At 38.6% G+C, this 21,670-nt stretch overlaps 1 protein-coding gene and 1 non-coding gene across 14 annotated transcripts in view; one reads left to right on the top strand and one right to left on the bottom strand.

Annotated features, from left to right (window-relative positions):
• Positions 1-3,642: 3,642 nt before the first annotated feature.
• Positions 3,643-21,670, top strand: part of TRMT11 (tRNA methyltransferase 11 homolog) — a 267,208-nt gene continuing 249,180 nt past the window's right edge. For 4 of the 13 annotated variants that reach the window (XR_008698037.1, XR_008698038.1, XR_008698040.1 and 1 more), the window contains exons 1-7: positions 3,645-4,236; positions 12,465-12,530; positions 14,327-14,400; positions 19,141-19,222; positions 19,326-19,418; positions 19,715-19,849; positions 20,589-20,745. Coding sequence is in view for 9 of the 13 variants with exons in the window: in XM_055534953.1 (XP_055390928.1) it covers positions 4,165-4,236; positions 12,465-12,530; positions 14,327-14,400; positions 19,141-19,222; positions 19,326-19,418; positions 19,715-19,849; positions 20,589-20,745 (679 nt within the window). In the remaining 4 variants the exon portion in view is untranslated. Of the gene's footprint in view, positions 4,237-4,345; positions 4,490-7,251; positions 10,068-12,464; positions 12,531-14,326; positions 14,401-19,140; positions 19,223-19,325; positions 19,419-19,714; positions 19,850-20,588; positions 20,746-21,670 lie in introns of those variants that run through there. The other 9 variants (XM_055534953.1, XM_055534955.1, XM_055534949.1 and 6 more) reach the window with 9 other exon arrangements.
• Positions 13,526-13,597, bottom strand: TRNAC-ACA (transfer RNA cysteine (anticodon ACA)). The gene has a single exon. It is a non-coding gene; the product is annotated as a tRNA-Cys (tRNA).

The following is a 21,670-nucleotide window of genomic DNA, read 5'->3' as shown; positions in this document are numbered from 1 at the left end:
CCTAACCCAATCATGCTGCCATCTTACATCTGCCCGGAAGTATATGGCCCTTGATTATTTGAAAGTGGCAGGCTGACCAAGAGAGAAGGCTGAATCTCCAGCCTGTTTCCCTTCACACTTTTTTCTATGCACAGATTGTGCTTCACAGGAAGCAAATTAGTTGGTCTAGTTTGCAACTGGGACTTCAGGTTTGTTCTAGGGAGTCTTTTGACCAGAAGATGGAATCTACTTTTATCCTCATCTAGAGATTTTGCTTGTTGGAAATTTAGCCTCCAGGAGCTGAGTTTGAACTCAGAGTCCCACTTTGTTCAGTTTTGTTTCCTGAAAGCAGCCAGTTTTTTTTTTTTTTCCCTCTCTTTTCTTCCTGAATTATCTTCATTAAGACTGATGATGAGTATTCTTTTGAAATCCTGTGAAACAGAACTCCCTCAGGAATGCTTCACTATAGTGAAGTTTTCACTTCTTATATGACTTGTTACAACAAATATGTACTTTTTGAACTGCTCAGAATCCCCTTGCTTTTAATTTGTTGCAAAAATCTAGCCTTAATACATACTTTTCTCCCTCTCATTGATTCACAATCCCTGTGGTTCTTTGCGACACCCAAACACTTTTCAAGTGTTAGATGTTCAGTTAGATGTATGGTCCCACTTCTGCTGCTGGGCCTGTTAACTCTCATTTCCTAGCTTCACTATGTCCTACTTGTCTCAACACTGTAGTGACCTATTATAACCTGAACTCAAAATTCTCCTCTCTGACTTCCCAGGAATTCCTCTGGGTTTTTAATATGAGCAGCCTATCCCAGAAGCTCCAATCTCACAAGAGGAGCCGGGGCTCTAAGAGATCTGTCTGGATAGATGAAACAAAAATGGAGCTTTGGATCAGCTCCCAGAAGACAGAATTTGAACCTCTTAACTCCTTCCAGTACTTTTTTTTTTTTTTTAGTTGGAGATGCAAACTATGATATATAGAATGGATAAACAGCAAGGTCCTACTGAATAGCACAGGGAACTATATTCAATATTTGATAATAAACCATGGAAAAGGATATGAAAAAGGATATATATATGTATAACTGAATCACTTTGCTGTACACAAGAAACTAACAATACTGTAAATGAACTATACTTCAACAAAATGATTTTTTTTTTAAATTGCAAGTCTCTAGATGCTAATTTGAACACCAAATTCCCAAATCCATACCTTCCTGCTGCTCCTTAACTACTCTAGAAAGCCCCAAAATGTTGAACAGTTCTAGCTGCGATTCCTCCAAAGGCAGTTTAATTGATCTCAGAGTAGTTTCACACTAACCCTAATGGCCTATGCAGGGTTAATTTCTATCTCCCCGGACCATGTAGCCAATGCTTTGAGATTCATGATGCAGATGCTCTCCTGCTCATTTCTGGAGTGAAGAATTAGTAGCGATTTAGTTATGAACCTTAGCTTAAAGGATCTCAACGTGAACAATCTGTGAAACTTGAATTCATCTGGGTTCTCCTAGGGCCAGTATTCTCACTTGGTATTTCTGCACAGCACCAAATCAACCCAGCCATGAAAATCAACATTTCTTTAAAACTTAAAAAGCTGTTCCATCAAAATCTCATGTATAGTATTTAATCATTCTGAGAAACTCGGGGGATAGGGGTTTATCAAGCACTGCACATCCTTGCCCTAACATTTCATCAGTTCTGTGCCTACCTTGGCCTCTTTTCTTAAAGGAGTCAACAACTCCTTTTTCACATCTAGTAGTTTTATTCCTCTCTGAAGCCTTGGCCAAGAGACGTTCAGAGGCTCACTTACTTCAAGTGGGCTTATCAAGACATTTTACCTAAAAAAAAAGTAGATGGCTTATTAAGAGGAATTCTCATACAGTTTTTTTTTTTACGAGAAGAAAAATATCCTTTTTTTTTTTTTTTTTTGCCCTACATGTACTAACTCACTTCAGTCATGTCCAACTCTTTGCAACCCTATGGACAGTAGCCCGTCAGGCTTCTCTGTCCATGGGATTCTTCAGGCAAGAATACTGGAGTGGGTTGCTATGCCTTCTCCCCAACCCAGAGATCGAATCCACTTCTCTTACATCTCCTGTATTGGCAGGTGGGTTCTTTACCACTAGCACCACCTGGGAAGCCCCTTTGCCCCATACAATTTATTAAACTCTTTATGTAAATTATCTCAATCAGAACAATCCCTTAAGCGAGGCAGTATTATTCCATTTCTGATAAAACTGAGCGTAAAAGAGGCAAAGAAATTTGCTTAAGAGCATATAGATGGTAAACAGTGGAACTGAAGTTTGAACCTAAGACTGACAACAGCCTATGCTCTTAATCACGTCCACTAAGCATCAGCTATGATCTTGGCACTTGATGGTGGGGATATGGAGAATACCAACCCTTCTGTACTTTGCACAATATTATGTAGAATGTAAAACAGGTCTCAAAAGCACAGAAGACTCAGTATCCTCAAAAGCAACAACATATACATAGAATATGTAAATTATTAGAACTTATGAACTATCTGCTATCAAATCTGTGCCAGTGTGAATAGTTAGAAGCAACTTACATCATTGTTTTAATATACAATTGGCTGTGGACTTGTCACCTGAGCCTAACACCACAACTCAGGTACAGCTGATCCTTGAACAAGACCGTGTGGGTGGGGTCTTGGGGAAGGATTGGGGTATTCAGCCCCTGCAAAATTGAAAATCTGTGTAAAATTTATAGTTGGCCCTTCAACCTCTAATCTTGTAGTACTTTAGTACTCAGTGGAAAAACAACAACCACCACATATAACTGGACTCCAAGCAGTACAAATCCATCTTGTTCAAGGATCAGCTGTACTTACTTTGAGGAGGGCTTCCCTGGTGGCTCAGACAGTAAAGTGTCTGCCTACAATGCGGGAGACCCGGTTTCAATCCCTGGGTCGGGAAGATCTCCTGGAGAAGGAAATGGCAACCTACTCCAGTATTCTTACCTGGAAAATCCCATGGACGGAGAAGCCTCGTAGGCTATAGTCCATGGGGGTCCCAAAGACTCAGACAGGAGTGAGCTACTTCACTTTCACTTTGTTTTCTGTGAGGTACAGAATGGATTGTTGAGACGACCTCCGTCCTCAAGAGCTGACTCTAATTGGCTTACAAGGCAAGTATCTTTGAAAGTTACCGAAAATATAAAAAGCATACTAAATCTTGAGTGAGTGGGCCAGCTAAGTCAGTCCCCAAGCCTAAAGTGGTTGGAGAAGTCTGCACTGAAGTAAGTGAAATTTCAGTTCAGTTAGAGTAACTCGAATTTGAAGAGTTGTAGGAGAAGGCAATGGCACCCCACTCCAGTACTGTTGCCTGGAAAATCCCATGGATGGAGGAGCCTGGTGGGCTGCAGTCCATGGGGTTGCTAAGAGTCGGACATGACTGAGCAACTTCACTTTCACTTTCCACTTTCATGCATTGGAGAAGGAAATGGCAACCCACTCCAGTGTTCTTGCCTGGACAATCCCATGGACGGAGAAGCCTGGTAGGCTGCAGTCCATGGGGTCGCACAGAGTTGGACACGACTAAAGCGACTTAGCAGCAGCAGCAGCAGGAGAAGGCAATGGCACCCCACTCCAGTACTCTTGCCTGGAAAATCCCATGGATGGAGGAGCCTGGTAGGCTGCAGTCCATGGGGTCGCTAAGAGTCGGACAGGACTGAGCGACTTCACTTTCACTTTTCACATTCATGCATTGGAGAAGGAAATGGCAGCCCACTCCAGTGTTCTTGCCTGGAGAATCCCAGGGACGGGGGAGCCTGGTGGGCTGCCGTCTATGGGGTCACACAGAGTCGGACACGACTGAAGTGACTTAGTAGCAGCAGGGAAAGTTAAAAGTACATTTCAGGTGGAGGATCACTGGGAACTACACTGTCTCATCGCAACCTACTCTGGAACACAACGCGGCATCCCACACAAGCGCCTAGTACAAGGTGGCCTCAACTAGCGCGCACCTAGTACCGGAGGAAGCCTCGCCTGGAGCCGGAGAGTTCAAATTCCAACGGCTGGGAAACACCGGACAGTGCCCGGCTCGCCTTACTTCCGCTTCCGGCTCAGACTCCGCCCCCAGCGGAAGTGGTGTGTGTGGGAAGAAAGCGGTGAGACACTCTGGACCGCGCAGGCGTGTTGTGGGTTGCTGCGATGGCGCCGCCGGGTATCATGAACAGGTATCTTCTGCTCATGGCACAGGAGCACCTGGAGTTCCGCCTTCCGGTGAGCCCGCAGTGCCGTTCACTGCTTCTGGCGGGAGACGACGGCGCGGTGGGGATTGATGTGCGGGTGGAGGCGACCCGCGCAGTCTGAGCCCGCGGGGATTGGGGGTCTGTGCTTGTCGGGGAGACGACTCGTCCCCTGGGACAGGTCTGAGCTCCGCGGAGGATGTGAGAGAGAAGTCCGAAACAGCTTCTCATCCTCGCTAAGCATATTTATTCATTCTTCTGTCCTTGTGCCAGTTAACCGGAGTTAGGTAGGTGAAATGGCAACCTACCTCAGTATTCTTGCCTAGAGAATCCGGTGGCCAGAGGAGCCTGGTGGGCTGCTGTCCATAGGGTCGCACAGAGTCGGACACGACTGAAGCGACTTAGCATGCATGCATGCATTGGAGAAGGAACTGGCAACCCACTCCAGTGTTCTTGCCTGGAGAATCCCAGGGACGGGGGAGCCTGGTGGGCTGCCGTCCATGGGGTCGCTCAGAGTCGGACACGACTGAAGCGACTTAGCAGCAGCAGCAGCAGGTAGGTGAATACGACCGGTCCTCTTCCTGCCGGAGCTCTTCGTCTATGGGAAAATAGAGACAGCGGACAGAAATGCTTAGGGTAGTATTTTAAGTATCGAATATGCGGCTCAAATTTCATGGGGGTTGGAGTAGTGGTGGTGAATTTGCGTGCTAGGGTTGAATGGTGAAAAGGTGGGGAAATTTTTTATTCATTCAAGAAAGATTTTCAGAATACATGTAATAGAATGTGCTGGACGCTGGGGATATAATGACGACAGAGTTTCTGTCTTCACGGAGTTTACCGTTTAGGATAAAGGGTGACCAGATGCGTAAACAGAGCGTTATGAAATAACTTTGGTAAGTGCAGTGATAGACACGCAGTGAAATACCAGCATATGGAAGGGAAATCTGAGGGGTGGGGGATGTTGGCCATTGAGATGGCTTTCAGGAGGGTATAACACTTGAGCTGTAACTTAAAAGATGAGAAGTTAGCCAGGCCAGGGAGAGACACAAGTAAATTAGAATTACAAGCTATTCATTATTACTGAGTTACCAAATATGTAGCAAAGAATGATAAGAGAGTGGGAGAGAAGGATTGTTGTTGTAGTGTCTTAAGTTGTGTCCAGCTCTTTAGCGACCCCATGGACTCTAGCCCACCAGGCTCCTCTGTCCTGGGATTTCCCAGGCTAGAATACTGGAGTGTGTAGCCGTTTCCTTCTCCATGGGATCTTCCCAACCCAGGAATTGAACCCGTGTCTCCTGCATTGGCAGGCGAATTCTTTACCACTGCCTGGGAGAGAAGGGTCAGTTCAGTTCAGTCACTCAGTAGTGTCCCAACTCTTTGCGATCCCATGGATTACAGCATACCAGGCTTCCCTCTCCATCACAAACTCCTGGAGCTTGCTCAAACTCATGTTCATCGCATCAGTGATGCCATCCAGCCATCTCATCCTCTGTCATCCCCTTCTCCTGCCTTCAGTCTTTACCAGCATCAGGGTCTTTTCCAATGAGTCAGTTCTTCACATCAGGTGGCCAAAATATTGGAAAGAAGGGTAGGGTTTGTAAAATGTAAAGTCTTAAATATTCTGGAACTTAGAAGGAGATTTTATTGAAGAATTTTAAGTAAGGAAGTGACAAAATTAGATTTTTTAAAAAATCACTTTGGAAGCAGTACGGAGGATGGATTTGAGGGTAATCAGGAGCTAGGAGTTGAGTCTGTTGGAATAGTCTTGTTAATAAATTAAGAAAGCCTGAATTAGGGCAAGGAATAAGATGACTGTATACATTGGGACAACATTTAGGTGATAAAATCATCAGGGCTTGATGATGAGGGTTGACGGTTAGATGATTGGTTGAAGGTGGGGGGAAGAGGGATCAATCAAGGATGAGTCCTGGGATCGATATCAAGGTGTTTCTGTTTAAAATAGCACGGGCAGAAGTAAGATTTAAATTTTGGTTATGCTGAATTTGATATGCTTGTGTAACACCAGACAGACATGACGAGGCAGTGAATATGAGTATGCATGGCTCTTAATAGAGCTGCATGGGCTGGTAACTAACATTTAGAAGTCTTTTGCATATGAACCCTAGGAGAGAGAATGAAATTATTCAGAGAAAGCATAGCATCAAAAAGAGCAGTAGGCCAAATACAGCATTGGAAGCATTGATATTAAGGGGAAGTGGGAAAAAAGGTCATGAGGAAGATAGGCAAGCGTCAGAATAGGAAGAGAGTTGTTGTTCAAGTTGTGTCCGACTCTTGGCGACCCCATTAACTGCAGCACGCTAGGCTTCTCTGTCCTTCACTCTTTCCTGGAATTTGCTCAGACTCATATCCATTAAGCCAGTGATGCCCTCCAACCATCTCATCCTCTGTCACCTCCTTCTCTTCTTGCCTTCAACTTTTGCAGCATCAGGGTCTTTTCCAGTGAGTCGACTCTTCATATCAGGTGGCCAAAGTATTGGAGCTTCAGCATCAGTCCTTCCAGTGAATATTTAGGGTTGATTTCCTTTAGGATTGACTGGTTTGCTCTTCTTGCGGTCCAGGGGACTCTCAAGAGTCTTCTCCAGCACCACAGTTCAAAAGCATCAATTCTTCAGCACTTAGCCTTTGTGGTCCAACTCGTACATCCATAAATGACTACTGGGAAAACCATAGCTTTGACTGTATGGACATTTGTCGGCAAATTGATGTCTCTGTTTTTAAATGTGAGACCAAAGAAATCAAGAAGATAAAGCTTTAGGGTTTTTCTAGAGTGGTTGTGTAGTTTTAGGAAGAAATAGATTACTTGGTTTAGTGATCACTAGAAAATGAGAAAGCAGAGATAGACTGCTCTTAACACAAGAATGTAAAGTAAGAGATTGGTTAACAGTTTGAGGAGACCTAGAGTTGAGGGAGAATCCCTTTCCCTGTTGGAGAAATTGGTGTGTTTGAAGGCTGGAGGGAAGGGGAAAGTGGCTATAAGGACACAGCTGGAGGTGTTGGCCTTTCCATAGGAGGGAGCTTGGGCAGAGGAGACTTAGGGCAGGTGTGGGTAGTTGCCAGAAGGGCTATTTTCTAGGTAATGAATGAGTCAAGGTACTTTCTTGAAAGATAGAGGACCAAGCAGTTGAATGGAGAAATTGAGAAAACTGAAATAATCTTGAGAGCAAAAAGGGAGCTGATGAGCTAAACAATTAGGTAGAGAGGAAGTCGGGTGTTAGAGTGATGCGGAAAACTTAGCTGGGGTGAAGAGCACATGTTTGTAATTGTGCCAGGATTCTGTGATTCTCTTCAGTTGTGTTCAGTCCACTGGCCTTACGAGTTTCCAAGGAAGACTGCTGCATTCATTCAGGACTAATGTGTGGCTGAGCAGGTGTACTGGCGAGATGAGGTGCAAGGGCATAGAGTCTCATGGAGGAAGTAATATTTTAGTTAGATCTTAATTGATGAGGAAGATGCTCTGGGGATGAAGAGGACTCAAGAGCCCACTTCACTGAGAAAAGAAAGCAAGTGTAGAGGCCCAGAGGGGTGGTTGTTTATGGTGGTTTGGGTGTGGGTTGTATGGGGAAGGAGGATGAAGTAATGGACAGTGAGGCTAGAGAGGTGGCTAGGATCCAGATTCTGAAGTGTTTTGAAACTGTTGGAAGTAATTTGGATTTTATTTTAGATTATGGAGAACCACTGGCCTTTTTTTTTTTTTTTTTAATTTCCTTTTTAAGCCAAGAAATAGCAAACGTTTTTCCTTTTTAAATCATTAAGTGACTAGCAGTCATTTGTGTTTTAAAAAGTAACTCTGGAGTCCCAGAGAAGGGATACCACTTAGAATCCTCTAGGATTCTAATCCACCAGGGTCGAACTAGAGAGCAGCCAAGGAGGGTGAGTGCCTGTAGCAGGTAATGCAGGGAGAATGGCATGCTTAGGCTGCAGTCTTAAAAAACAGCATCCCTAGTAGTTGCTGATTTTTTACCTGTTTCTTCTTTCTTAAGTTCTTCTTGGTATCTTTCCTTTGTGCCAGTTCCATCTCCCCAAAACTCAATCTTCTTTTCTGTCTCCATTGTCCTAAGGCTGAAACTCTAGTCTGGTGTTTAAAGCCTGCCATTGCATGATTTTCTTCTCTGCGCCCTCCCACGACCTCTGCCACCAACAGCGCAGCCAGATACCCTTCCCTGACATTCCCACCATCTTGTTTGGGTCTTTCCTGTACCACTCTTCAGTCTATTGATTTTATATAGTCAGTGTTCATTTCGATTTGCCCACATACTTGTTTATTTTAGATTTCATGATTTTTTTTTTTACTTGATTCTTTTTCAGATGTGCATTTTTTTTTTAATTCTCTGCCCAAATTCTTAATTTTGTCTTTTATCTTCTTCAATATAGAAAGCACTGCTGTGTTAAAATATGTAATTGATAAAAGGGGTCCTGTGGGTCAGTTTCTTTCATGTATTGTTTCTCTTGCTGCTTTTTCATATGTGTGCTGGGTGTTTTTAAAATACATGCCAGATATATTTGAAAATTTATTTAAAAAAAGAAATGAATACTGGGATGATGCAAATGCTCTTGAAGATAGGAGCATTAAAACTCCATTAACACTCCAGGATCGCTTGAACTCGTTTTCAGGCTTTGAGTTCTGTCTCTGCTCTGATTTGCACGCGCTTGATAATATGCATAGGTTTGGGGGATTCCAGTCTGAACTGAGTGGTTTTATCCAACTTTCTTTCCTTCCCATTGTTGGTCCTGTGCTCTTTCTTTTTTGTTCTTCTGGCTCCATTAAGCTGTCCACCTTCACTGCTACTCTTGGATTTGATATATTTCCCAGGGAAAGAGTGACTATACCTTGAGATATCTGTCCTGTCCTGGATCTTGATTTGGTAATTCTTGTAATCTCTCATGCCTTCAAGTAGAGGTCATTTTTTTTTTTTTAATTCTTCTCAACGGGAGGCTTAATGTGAGTTACCTGAATTAGATTTGAATTGAATTGCCATCACTCAAAGTTCTCTTTCTGTATAGATTCTCCCTGTGTTTCAGGGCTTAAAGTGAGTTTCCATTGAAAGTTTTCTTCTAAAACTGAAGCAATCTTTTCTTCCTTTGTACTCTAGTATATTATTATTGTGTTTGTCTTTTTTTTTTTTTTTTTTTGCTTCTTTAAGGGCATTCACTGTTGTACACCTCACATTTCAGTTACTAGGTTAAATGTTAGTTCTACTAGACCCTAGCTCCCTCAGGGTCTTTACACAGCTCAATGAATCTTTACACAGCTTAATGCCTTGCATATATTAGTCATTTAATAAATATTGAATTGAGTGAAATAGGATCTCTTTGGGGAAGGCAATCAAGCACGCTTTTGGACCCATCTACTATGTTAGAGGGCTTCCCAGATGGCATCGTGGTAAAGAACCTGCCTGCCAATGCAGGAGGCACAAGAGATGTGAGTTTGATCCCTGGATGGCAAAGATCCCCTGGAGAAGGCAGTGGCTACCCACTCAAGTATTCTTGTCTGAAGAATTCTATGGACAGAGGATCCTGGCGGGCTACAGTCCATGGGGTGGCAAAGAGTTGGATTTGACTGAGTGTGCATGCGTGCATGCACACACACACACATTATTAGAACTGCTAGACAGGAAAGCTGTAATGAGTAGCTGCCTATGTGATTTAAAGTGAAAGATTAAGAGTGCAAATATGGTTCTGGTTTTACCTCTGTGCAGTTAATCAGGGCTAGTTTTAGTTGGCAGCTGCCTTATTGTACTAAAAGTTCAGACACCTGGATTTTACTGCTGGTTCTGAAACAAACTAAATGGATGAAAAAGTGAGTGGCTAAAAGAACTGCAAAGCTCGTGTGAATTAATGCATCAGGTATGCCCCAGATCATGCCATATTTTTGTATCCAGTGTCTAAATTCTTTGTTCCTGATGTAAAAAGATTAACTGAAAAGTAAATTTGCCATGTGATGAATAAAAATTTTGTTTTGCTTTTTGCAAGTAGGTTGATGTGGTAGTTTTAATACGTGTTTTGCTTTTCAGTTCGAAACATGGATTATCACGTTTACTCTGACTTTTAAATCATTTCTTAGATTTTGGGTAATGGTGCTAATCCTATGCCATAAAATTTTGAATGATCCTCACTTTTTTTTTATACTTAGAACCTTTGTGCTTTAACCTGTTGCTCATTTCTAACTGTATTCCAAGAGCAGCAAACTTTCATGTTTTGAAAGTATGTTATGAATATATGAATTCATATTCATAATATGCTTTAATAAGGAGTGAACAATTATCATTCTTGCCAAGAAACAATCTATAACTTCATTTTTCTTTTAAGTAGTATAATTGTCAGTCTTGCTTGCTTTCTTGACCCACTGAACTTCAAGGACAGTGTTGTGGTGATCACTATCTTGATTCATTCAGTTACAGCCTAGGTTCTTTGCTCTTTTCATTACAAATCTCCTTAACCTTTTGAGGTAGCTGATTTCCCGTTTCATTGATGAGGGAACTGGGAGTCGAGGGAGTTAAGATTCTTGTATAAAATCACATAGCTGCTATTTGGAAGAACTGGAAACCAAATTGTGGCCTGCCTCCAAGGTCGAATGATGCCTTCTGTTTAAATTTGTGTCACCTCTGTTGCAAAATAACTGTTGGACTACCTTCAGTGATTTCCTGATAGTCTTTGCTAGTTCTTGGTCTGTCCATATGATTCAGGTGAATGCAGCACCTTCTAGTACCTGGGATTAAAAAAAAAGATTCGTTGCACAGACAAAAGGAAAAACAGATAAGGCGCTAGTTGCGCTAACCTCCCATTCTTCTTGGTCTGGAGGTGGAGGGCTTTCACAGTCTGGGTGTACTTTCTCCCAGGGTGACCAGGGCTCGTGGTGGGCTGGGTGTTAATTCTTCCTTCCCCTGCCTGAGAGGAAAGGGGATTGTAGGCACCCTCTCATTGGGTTTCATCCTGTGTAAGACCTCCCCAGCAGAGAGGGAGTCTGCCTGCTTTATGTTATTTGAGGAAGGTAAAATTTGTTAGCAGTGTGAATTAGAAAGTTTGTATTCTCATCTTGTGTTTACCAATACAAAGTATTTGCTTCATAGGCCATATGAACTATCTGAACAGATTTCAACTTTGGGTACTTGATGTTTTTAAAGTAGCTGTTGTATTCTCTTTCTAGTTCTGTAATTTTATCCGGAAAGGATAAAAAGTACCATAACTTGTACTTATTCAATTAATCTATAGTTATGTTCCCTAATTATCACTTTTCTTTTTTTTTAATTCAACATATATTTATTCATCTAATTAACTGGACAAGACAGCAAACTTAGTCTGTAAAGTATTCTCTTCTGACATTTGGTAAAATTCTAGTTTTGGTCTTCGTTAATCATAATACATAACTAATGATTTGATTTTCTAGAGAAAGAATGGTTCAAAATACAGCTTGTAAACATACATTAAAAATAATTTTCTATCCAAGTAGTCAAAAAATTAAAACAAAAGTGCTATTTTTCATACATTTAATGAATTAAAAACAGTACATCATCCAGTTGAACAGTAGTGAAACGGCAAATTGATATTCTCACCTTATAACTTAGAACAATTCTTTAAGAAAGTATTTTGACCATATGTATTTTAAGAAGCCATACAACTTTCCACATCTCTGGGTATAATATCATTGTTTATTGCATCTCTATCTTAAAGAAACAATCTAAAATTTGGAAAAAGCCAGATATTTACGAAAATGAGTATTTAGCCTTTTAAACTGATAAAATTTTGAAAACACCTAAGTGTTCAACATAAAGTATATTGTTTCCTACTGAAAAATTTGTAATCCTAATGCCAAGGAGAAAAATGTTTATGAAATTAATATTTAAAGGGAAGAAGTAAGAGTCCTAAACCTCATTACAAACATGTTATTTCCTTTCTTAACATCCTAAAATCATCTAATGGTTTTATTTTTATTGATCCATTGTCAGATACCATTTTTTGCAATCTGCTTTTTCCTTTTCAGAAATCAGGGCATTTTCTCAAAATCTTTTGACAACTTTTTTTTTTTTTTTCCTGAAATTTCTCAGAAATTGCTTCCCATGGTTGTGACTGTAAAATATTTTCAGAACCCAGAGTTATAATTTGTCTGGTATTGACATTTTAGCCCTTTAGGTAGATAATCAACCCCCCCCTTCTCTTTTTTTTTTTAATTGTGTTAATAACTGTGTTTTATTATACTTCTAAGTTCCATGTGTGCAAATGTATTCTCTAATATTTTCAATATAGGAGATAAAGTCTTTGCTTTCACTTTTTGGAGGTCAGTTCACCAGTAGTCAGGAAACTTATGGAAAGGTAAGTTGAATTTATATTTTTTATTAGACATATATATAGTATCCTTAGAAATCTTAAATTTATATTTTTATAGTTACTTGTGTCTGTTTTTAAGGGCAGTTGAATAAAAAGGATATTTTGGGGAAATTTTTGTTTTGGAAAGTTAGATTTATCTCCAATTTTCACTTTATTAGTTTTTAAATTTTACTTCGGTAGTCTACCATAATTTTTATCTGTCCCTTTATTGAAAAGAGGTCTGTCCTCTGTTGATGAGGTATAATTAGAATTTAGCTGCTTTCAGACTTATTTCTGGTACTCATTTTATAATTTTAAATTAATTATGCATGTGTGAAATTGTGAGTTTATGAGCCATATATTTGGGTTTGACAGTTTATCAGTGTATTGGGGAAGTTTAAAAAAACAGAAAAAAAATCATTTACAATTCTTCTTTGACATGACTTATAATTTGGCGATACTGCCTTCTAGTCTTTTGATATATGTTTTTCCCCGTTAGTTGTAATACTAGCAGTGAACTTCTGTATCTCTTTTTCATTTGATAGCATTAATATAGTCACACATAATATAATCACATATATAATATAGTCACTCTGCTTAGCATTCATTACTAACAGGACTGTGTATTTTTCCATCAGTTAACTCAACCATAATTTATCTAATGATTTCACTTAATTCAGCTTGCTTTAAAATTTTTCCTAATAAAAATAATACTAAGGTTACCGTCTTTTTCCCTGTTTGGGTTATTTTGAATTTTTTTGTAGGATAGTATAAAAATTGGAATCAAGACTGGGTCTGGCAGGGAGACCTTCTCATAAAAAGTGAGAGAACTTAAATTGAAAGTTCTCTGGTGTTGGACTTTTACACCTGAAGTGAAGTGAAGTCGCTCAGTCGTGTCCGACTCTTTGCGACCCCATGGACTGTAGCCTACCAGGGTCCTCCCATGGGATTTTCCAGGCAAGAGTACTGGAGTGGGTTGCCATTTCCTTCTCCAGAGGATCTTCCCCACCCAGGAATCGAACCCGGGTCTCCTACATTGTAGGCAGACGCTTTACCGTCTGAGCCACCAGGGAAGTGAACTTCAATTATTGGTGGAGGAGGAAAAGAGAGAGCGTGTGGATATAATAGGGTGAGGGGGATGAACTGAGGTTGGGGTCCTGCTACATATTGCTGCATTCTGGCAAGTGGTTATCTGGGGGGAGCACAAAGATGCCTATAATCTTGGGTATTAAAACCCCCTGATGCACTTGGAACTTTTTTCCTTGGATAAAATAATAAATGATAATTGAATAATATACTGTATATAATTTTTCATCATAGTTATTGCAGAGACCCCACCCTCTTAGGTGGCCAAAGCTAGCTAGAAAAGAAAAAAGAGAGATGATTCAGACATATATTACTTAGTAATTCAAAACAAAATAGCTGTATTATAAGAAAATATTAGCAACAATAAAAAAAATTCTGAGATTATACTTAAGGGTAAAATGTGCGTTAATTCTTGGTCATACTACATATGAGCAAACATGAAATTAACCTTAAGTTTAAATAACCTTAAATTTGCGGTAAAAAATGTTTTCATTTATATGATCATTTTAAAAAGAATTCTGATTTTGTACTGTATTATCCTAACAGGTTATGTATTAATTAATTTTTTTTCCACTATTGGAGCAGTTTTTATTTTGGTTAGTGTCAGATTAGATATTGTCACATAAAAGTAGCAAATAGGAATTTCTTCTTACTGACTTCTTAAATAAGGTCATAAAACCACTTAGAAGTAAGTTGTATATTATTATTTCTTTCAGTCTCCTTTTTGGATTCTTAGCATTCCCTCTGAGGATATTGCCAGAAACTTAATGAAACGGACAGTGTGTGCCAAGTAAGAAAAACTTATTATGTTCTCCTGCATGAGTGTAAGCTGGACTTCTCATAACTACTCTGTTCTTTTCGCTATATTGGCAGAAAGTAGAAGGGGTTGATTGTTGTGAGCCCAGTTTAGCTTGTAGTTATGTGTATTTGCCACTGGATGGTGGTAAGAGAACAGAGGAGAGTTATCTACTCAAACTGTGGATGAGAGAATCTCAGATGATGAAATGCAGAAACACGTGCTTTAGAATAATTTTTTTAAACTTCTATATTAAGCAAGCATATGGTTTAAGATGTAAATGCTATGTTATTACATAGGAAAAATGCCACATTTAATTATAACCAAAGTATTGAAAGCCTAAAAATGTTTTTCTTATAGATGGTTTTTAATTAGATGAACAGATTGGTGAAGTGTAAGATGACAAAAAATGAAGCCTACCATAAAATATGTTTTACTGTTTTGTTAGTGTAGTTCTGATTATAATATCTTGATGTGAATTAATATAATGATGTCATTCTTGTTTATCCTGCCTGAGTGTTTTCTGGCTTTCGTCATTAGTATCTATTCTTTCTTCTTTCTTGTTTCATTGTTGGAAAAATCTGTCTTTGGGTTTGGAAATTAAACTGCATTTTCAATTAGCATTTTAAAATTGAAAAACTTATGCTATCCTTGCTTTTTTTTTTTTTTTTTTAACACTCCTCTCCAACTCCCTGAAGATTTTGACAGATTTCTGAGAAATTCCTTCTTTTTGCTTGGAAATTATACTTAATAATGCAGTGCAAATAAGAATTTACATATATCTAGTTTTGTTAATATGGTTAGCAATGCTTTATTATTGAGTAGATTACAACCCCCATATAATTGAAGGCAGGAGGAGAAGGGGGCAACAGAGGATGAGGTGGTTGGATGGCATCACCAAGTCAATGGACACGAGTTTGAGCAAACTCCAGGAGATGGACAGGAAAGCCTGGCGTGCTGCAGTCCATGGGATCCCAAAGAGTAGGACACGACTTGGTGACTTAACAACAATTGAAAACTAGCTGCATTGCTCAGTCTAATCTCATAAATTGAAGCTTGTTAATGAGTTTTACTTAGTCAATAAAAATGACCAGAAAATGGAAATAGAACTAAAAAACACGTCATTTGAGTAATTATCACTGTATGTTAGCATATTAAAATTTATGGCTCTGAGAGATGTTTGAATTCCAAAGATAAATCTTATAGGCTTAAAATAGCTTATTGAGAACCAGATTTATATGCTTCCTTCATAGCTCATATCTTTGATGAATGCATTTGAGTAATGGTACAGTAAATAGTTGTGTAATACTTGTGTAACTTTATGAAATAATATCCCTGGCTGCTTTTTCAGTTCAGTTCAGTTGCTCAGTCATGTCTGACTGTGACCCCATGGACTACAGCATGCCAGGCTTCCCTGTCCATCACCAACTCTCGGAGATTGCTCAGACTCATGTGCACTGAGTCAATGATGCCATCCAACCATCTCATCCTCTGTCATCTCCTTCTCCTCCTGCCTTCAATCTTTCCCAGCATCAGGGTCTTTTCTAGAGAGTCGGTTCTTCGCATCAGGTGGCCAAAATATTGGAGCTTCAGCTTCAGCATCAGTCCTTCCAATAAATATTCAGGACTGATTTCCTTTAGGATGGACTGGTTGAATCTCCTTGCAGTCCAAGGGACTCTCAAGTCTTCTCCACCACAGTTCAAAAGCATCAGTTCTTTGGCGCTTAGCTTTCGTTATGGTCCAACTCTCACATCCATACTTGACTACTGGAAAAACCGTAGCTTTGACTATATGGGCCTTTGTTGGCAAAGTAATGTCTTTGCTTTTCAGTATGCTGTCTAGGCTGGTCATAGCTTTTCTTCCATGGAGTAAGCGTCTTTTAATTTCATGGCTGCAGTCACCATCTACAGTGATAATGAAGCCCAAGAAAAGAAAGTCTCTCACTGTTTCCATTGTTTCACCATCTATTTGCCATGAAGTGATGGGACTGGATACCATGATCTTAGTTTTTTGAGTTTTAAGCCAGCCTTTTCACTTTCCTCTTTCACTTCATTAAGAGGCTTTTTAGTTCCTCTTCACTTTCTGCCATAAGGGTGGTATCATCAGCATATCTGAGGTTATTGATATTTCTCCCAGCAATCTTGATTCCAGCTTCAGCTTCATCCAACCTGGCATTTCTCATGATATACTCTGCATATAAGTGAAATAAGCAGGGTGACAGTATACAGCCTTGACATACTCCTTTCCCAATTTTGAACCAGTATTGTTGCATGTCTGGTTCTAACTGTTCCTTCTTCACCTGCAAATAGATTTCTCAGGAGGCAGGTAAGGTGGTCCGGTATTCCTGTCTCTTGAAGAATTTTCCACAGTTGTTATCCACATGGTAAAAGGCTTTAGCATAGTCAATGAAGCAGAAGTAGATGTTTTTCTGGTATTCTCTTGCTTTTTTGTTGCTCCAACAGATGTTGACAGTTTGATCTTTGGTTCCTCTGACTTTTCTAAATCCAGCTTAAACATCTGGAAGTTCTCAGTTCACATACTGTTGAAGCCTAGCTTGGAGAATTTTGAGCATTACTTTGCTAGTGTGTGAGATGAGTGCAATTGTGCAGTACTTTGAACATTCTTTGGCATTGCCTTTCTTTGGGATTAGAATGAAAACTGACCTTTTTCAGTCCTTTGGTCAGTGTTGAGTTTTCCAAATTTGCTGGCATATTGAGTGCAGCACTTTCACAGCATCATCTTTTAGGATTTGAAATAGCTCAGCTGGAATTCTATCACCCCCACTAGCTTTGTTCATCATAGTGATGCTTCCTAAGGCCCACTTGACTTCGCTTTTTAGTCTGTGTATATTTTTCATGGTTGAGGTTATACCTTAAGTGATAACTAAGTAAAAGTAGTATCACTGTGGAGGCCTTCTCCCTATAATTAATAGGTGAAGGGGAAGTCATTTTCAGAGGATAAAATTCACAATCCTAATTGTAGCATTAATTATTCTTGAATAACAGACATTAGAAGTGTGTATTCAAAGCTAACTTAGATTCAAATTTTTTTATGGTAGAATAGGGATTGAAAGTTGATTTTGTTTGACTTATTTTTAACATGCACTGTTTTTTTTTTTTTAGCATATTACAGAGTGAAAAATATAACAAATGCCTAGGTACCTACCTTGTTAAATCTCAACATTTTGGTGTAATTTGCCACAATTTTTAAAAAAAATAAACCATTACAGAAATGATTGGTGCTCCCTGTGTACACTTCCCAGTTCTAACCCTCCTTCCTTCAAAGGATAGTTTCTTAAAGCATTATTTGTGAGAAAGGTTTCATTATTATTGCTATAATCAGTGAAATGTTTTTGATCATACGGATATTAATAAGTGGACACCCATGCTTATTTATATAGCAGCCATGGGAAATGTAGCAATCCATTTAAGTTTTCTAATGTCTAAAATAGGAATCATAATAGTGCAGTCATATATATGGAAACAGTTTACTATGAAAATCTAAATCATAAAAGGTGTTACTCCAGTGTGCCAGTTATAATGGAAGCTTATGATGTTATATATTGAATATTTTAATTTTTCCATTTACATATAAATTTATTATGTTATATAAATTCTTTCTGAAAGAGGATATGGAGTATTATTTTTAGGGTTGTCACTCCAAGCATTAGTTCCTTTATTATTACTGTATAATAGTTCATTAGGGATAATTATGAATTGTGGCATTGTCTGTGCCTTTCCTGAATGGCCTGGAGTTCTTGTCTTTTTGCATAGAGAAGTGATGTATGGATTCTGGAGTCAGATGGATTGGGGTTTGAATCCTACCTTACAAACTGCTGTATGACTTGAGAGAGTCATTTAATCTTTTTGTACCTCAGTTTCCTCACTGGTTAAATGGATGATGATACTGATAGCTACCTCAGGATTCCTATTAGGAATACCTGAATTAATATTAAATGGCCTTAAAACAGTCCCTGGTACTTTGCGTTATATTAAGTGTTAGCTCTTACTTAGCTGAGTAAGAGTAGTATAATTGTAGAGGCCCTGAATAAATTCAGTACAAGGGAAAGGGGGAATTCATTTTCAAAGGATAATATTTGCAGTCCTGAGAGCAGCATTTTTTCTAATCATAAAGTAGTTGATTTTAGATGCACAAAACTGTAATATATAGATCAAGTTTCATTACAACTGATTCTAAAAGTGGTTTCGTTGATTGCAATAAAATTTTGCTTAATTTTTTTATTCCTTAAAATAAATATAAACTTGAGATTTTTTTCATAATAAGAATTTTTTATTTAAAAGTAACAATTACTAAGTGTTATCAAATATGGCTAGATACTAATGGTAACATTTTTATCCAGTCATTTTTCCTTTTATGTAGAAGACGTTGGGAAAGATTGAATTTCCTTCACTTTATAACTGTTTCATTAAAAGAAGTGATTTTTATGGCATCATTTGTGTTCTAGTTTAAAAAAAAATGAAATGATAATGGTGAAGACTTCGAAAAAGATCTTGACTTACAAATTCTTCTGTGTAAAGTTCAACTTGTGTTTGTAATTTAGACTTAAGCTATATTTGTTTTCAGGATACGTATTTCTCATTTAATAGCTTAGAAACATAGGCAGTAATTGTTTTGGTGGAGCGAGCATAAAGAACCAATGAAATAACTGTTACATATTACTGTATGAACTAACTTTTTTTTACTGAGGTTAGTGCCAATCATTTATTTCCTAGGTCTATATTTGAACTGTGGGGTCATGGGAAGTGTCCAGAGGAGCTGTACAGTTCTCTTAAAAACTACCCTGTAGAGAAGATGGTACGTAGCAAATGTGGCTTTATCTAAGCAGATCTGTAGATACTGTACTATCTACATGTGTACTATGTACAAAACTTAAAGGATTTATCTGCTCTTATTTTAGGTTCCATTTCTGCATTCAGATTCTACATATAAAATAAAGATTCACACATTTAATAAAACACTGACACAAGAAGAAAAAGTCAAACGGATAGATGTAAGTGAATTTAGCAAAAACCAAAACCTATGGTCGCAAAGAGTTGGACACAACTGAGCCCGTAGGCAAAAGCAAAGCTAAAAGGACCTATGAGATTAATGTAAAATAGCCGCCGTTGATGGATAAGAATCCCCAGTGTCTACTGAGTACTTTTGTACCACATTGTATGCTAAGCACTTTTCATGTTTTGTCTTATTTAATAGCTGATAACCAAACTTACAATATAGGAATTATTATATAAGCACTATTTTTCCTTTTAGATATTTATATTATTTAGAGTTACTTTTATTTTTTAGGCACTTGAATTTCTGCCATTTGAAGGGAAAGTAAATTTAAAGAAGCCACAACATGTATTCTCTATTTTGGAGGATTATGGTTTGGACCCAAACCACATCCCTGAAAATCCACATAATATTTATTTTGGTAGATGGGTAAGCAAGTGTTCTTTTTACCTATTTTAGTTTTCTTTAAAACCTAAATGTTAGTCCTTTGAATTGGACTCTTTATATGTAAAACTTGAAAGGAGCCGAAGAGTCAGAACTACTTTGTGAAGTAAAATCAGTGGAAAATATGTGGTTGTGTGTCCCCCCCCCACCCCCCCGAGATTCTGATGAAATGCAAGAGGATTATTATAAGGTGTTATAAGGTGTGGGGCCTAGGTAGGAGGTTGCGTACCTGGAAACCTTAACCCAAAACTTGCTGGAAAGCGTGAACTGCTTTTTAAATAAAAGCAGAGAAAAGGCAGAGTGCTGTGACAGCAGGAACCTCATTTGTGAAGCTCTGTGATTGAGGTTTCCATTCTTAAAGGAAATTACTGCAGAGCAGTTCTGCCCACTTCCCTGAGGCACTGAGTGGGCAAGTGGAATCTGTGGCTTATGCCACAAGATATTGCTATTTAGGAGAATAAAAGAGGTGACTAGAGCTCCCTACCAGCTCCTGGAATAGTTGCATTCAAATTCAATTCATATTTGCTTTGAAAAGCAGAAGTACATGGGAACACACTAAGAAATAAAAAGTGTATGTCCGTAACTGCCTCAGTCACATTTTTATATAAAGCAGTGATTAAGTGGAAAGAAGTTATTGTCATCAAGATACTGTGGATTTAATGTGAATAATTATTTTAAATCCGTTTTGTAGATTTATACTTATTGAAAAATATCTCTGATCTAGATTGCAGATGGGCAGAGAGAGCTTATTGAGTCATACAGTGTCAAAAAGAGACACTTTATTGGAAATACAAGCATGGATGCTGGTTTATCATTCATCATGGCCAACCATGGAAAAGTGAAAAAAAATGATATTGTATTTGATCCATTTGTTGGAACAGGTATTTTTATTTAATTGTTTTAAACTAATGTAGAAATGTTACTTGTTTATATTAGTCAAGGTCATAGTATTATTTTTGCTAAAAGATTAAGTAGAATAATTTTTTATTTATCACTAAATAAGAGACAACCACATATTTGTATAATAGTATTTGACATTTTTGCTACTTCCAGAGATAATGCTGAAAGAAATTTTGTGGGCTCTGTTTTTATTTTTATTATATTTTTTAGAATTTTGTGGGGTTTTTTCCCATAAGTAACGACTGAGGGGAGCATACCATTCATTATAGAAATGTTGTAAAGCTTTACAGTTTCTTTATATAGGAAATTTCTTACTGTACTTGAATTAAAAAAACGGGAAAACACTTGAGGAAGAAAGACTTGAGTGACACAATTTTAAAAAGTATTCATCTTTTAAAATTGGCAGTTATATACTTACATAAAAAATGATTAATGTGCCTTATCTTTGGGTTGTGTAGGTTCATGTGTGAAGTTTGAAAATAAGAAAAGTGACTAAGGATCAGTGGCCTAGAGCATGACTGCTGAGGCCGTTACCTGGGTTTTGTACGCCCTTGATTGGATGTCCTCGTAGTTAACTTTGTGTGAAAACCCAGGGTTATTTCACCTGAGTCTGAAGACATTTTCCTGCTTCAACCCATTTTTCTTCCATCTTGCCTATGCATATGGAGTATTCACAATTAGGTTCGCCTGACTAAATTCACTGTGTTCAGACTGTAAGAATAAATTATGTGCAGTTGGAATTTCTCACTGTAGTGGTCTTTCCCTGTCAGAAACTCCTCTGAAACTCCGTAAGCAGTGATGATGCAGGAGCTCCCATTTGTTGAATAGAAAACATGTCACGTACTAGCTGTGCACTCCAAGGTTACTGTCTGATTTAACACTCTACAGCTACTGAGATTGAGATAC

This window comes from Bubalus kerabau, chromosome 9, assembly GCF_029407905.1.
Source record: "Bubalus kerabau isolate K-KA32 ecotype Philippines breed swamp buffalo chromosome 9, PCC_UOA_SB_1v2, whole genome shotgun sequence".
NCBI classification, from domain to species: domain Eukaryota; kingdom Metazoa; phylum Chordata; class Mammalia; order Artiodactyla; family Bovidae; genus Bubalus; species Bubalus kerabau.
Note: the sequence above shows the minus strand (reverse complement) of the source record. Positions and strands in the feature narration are given on the sequence as shown.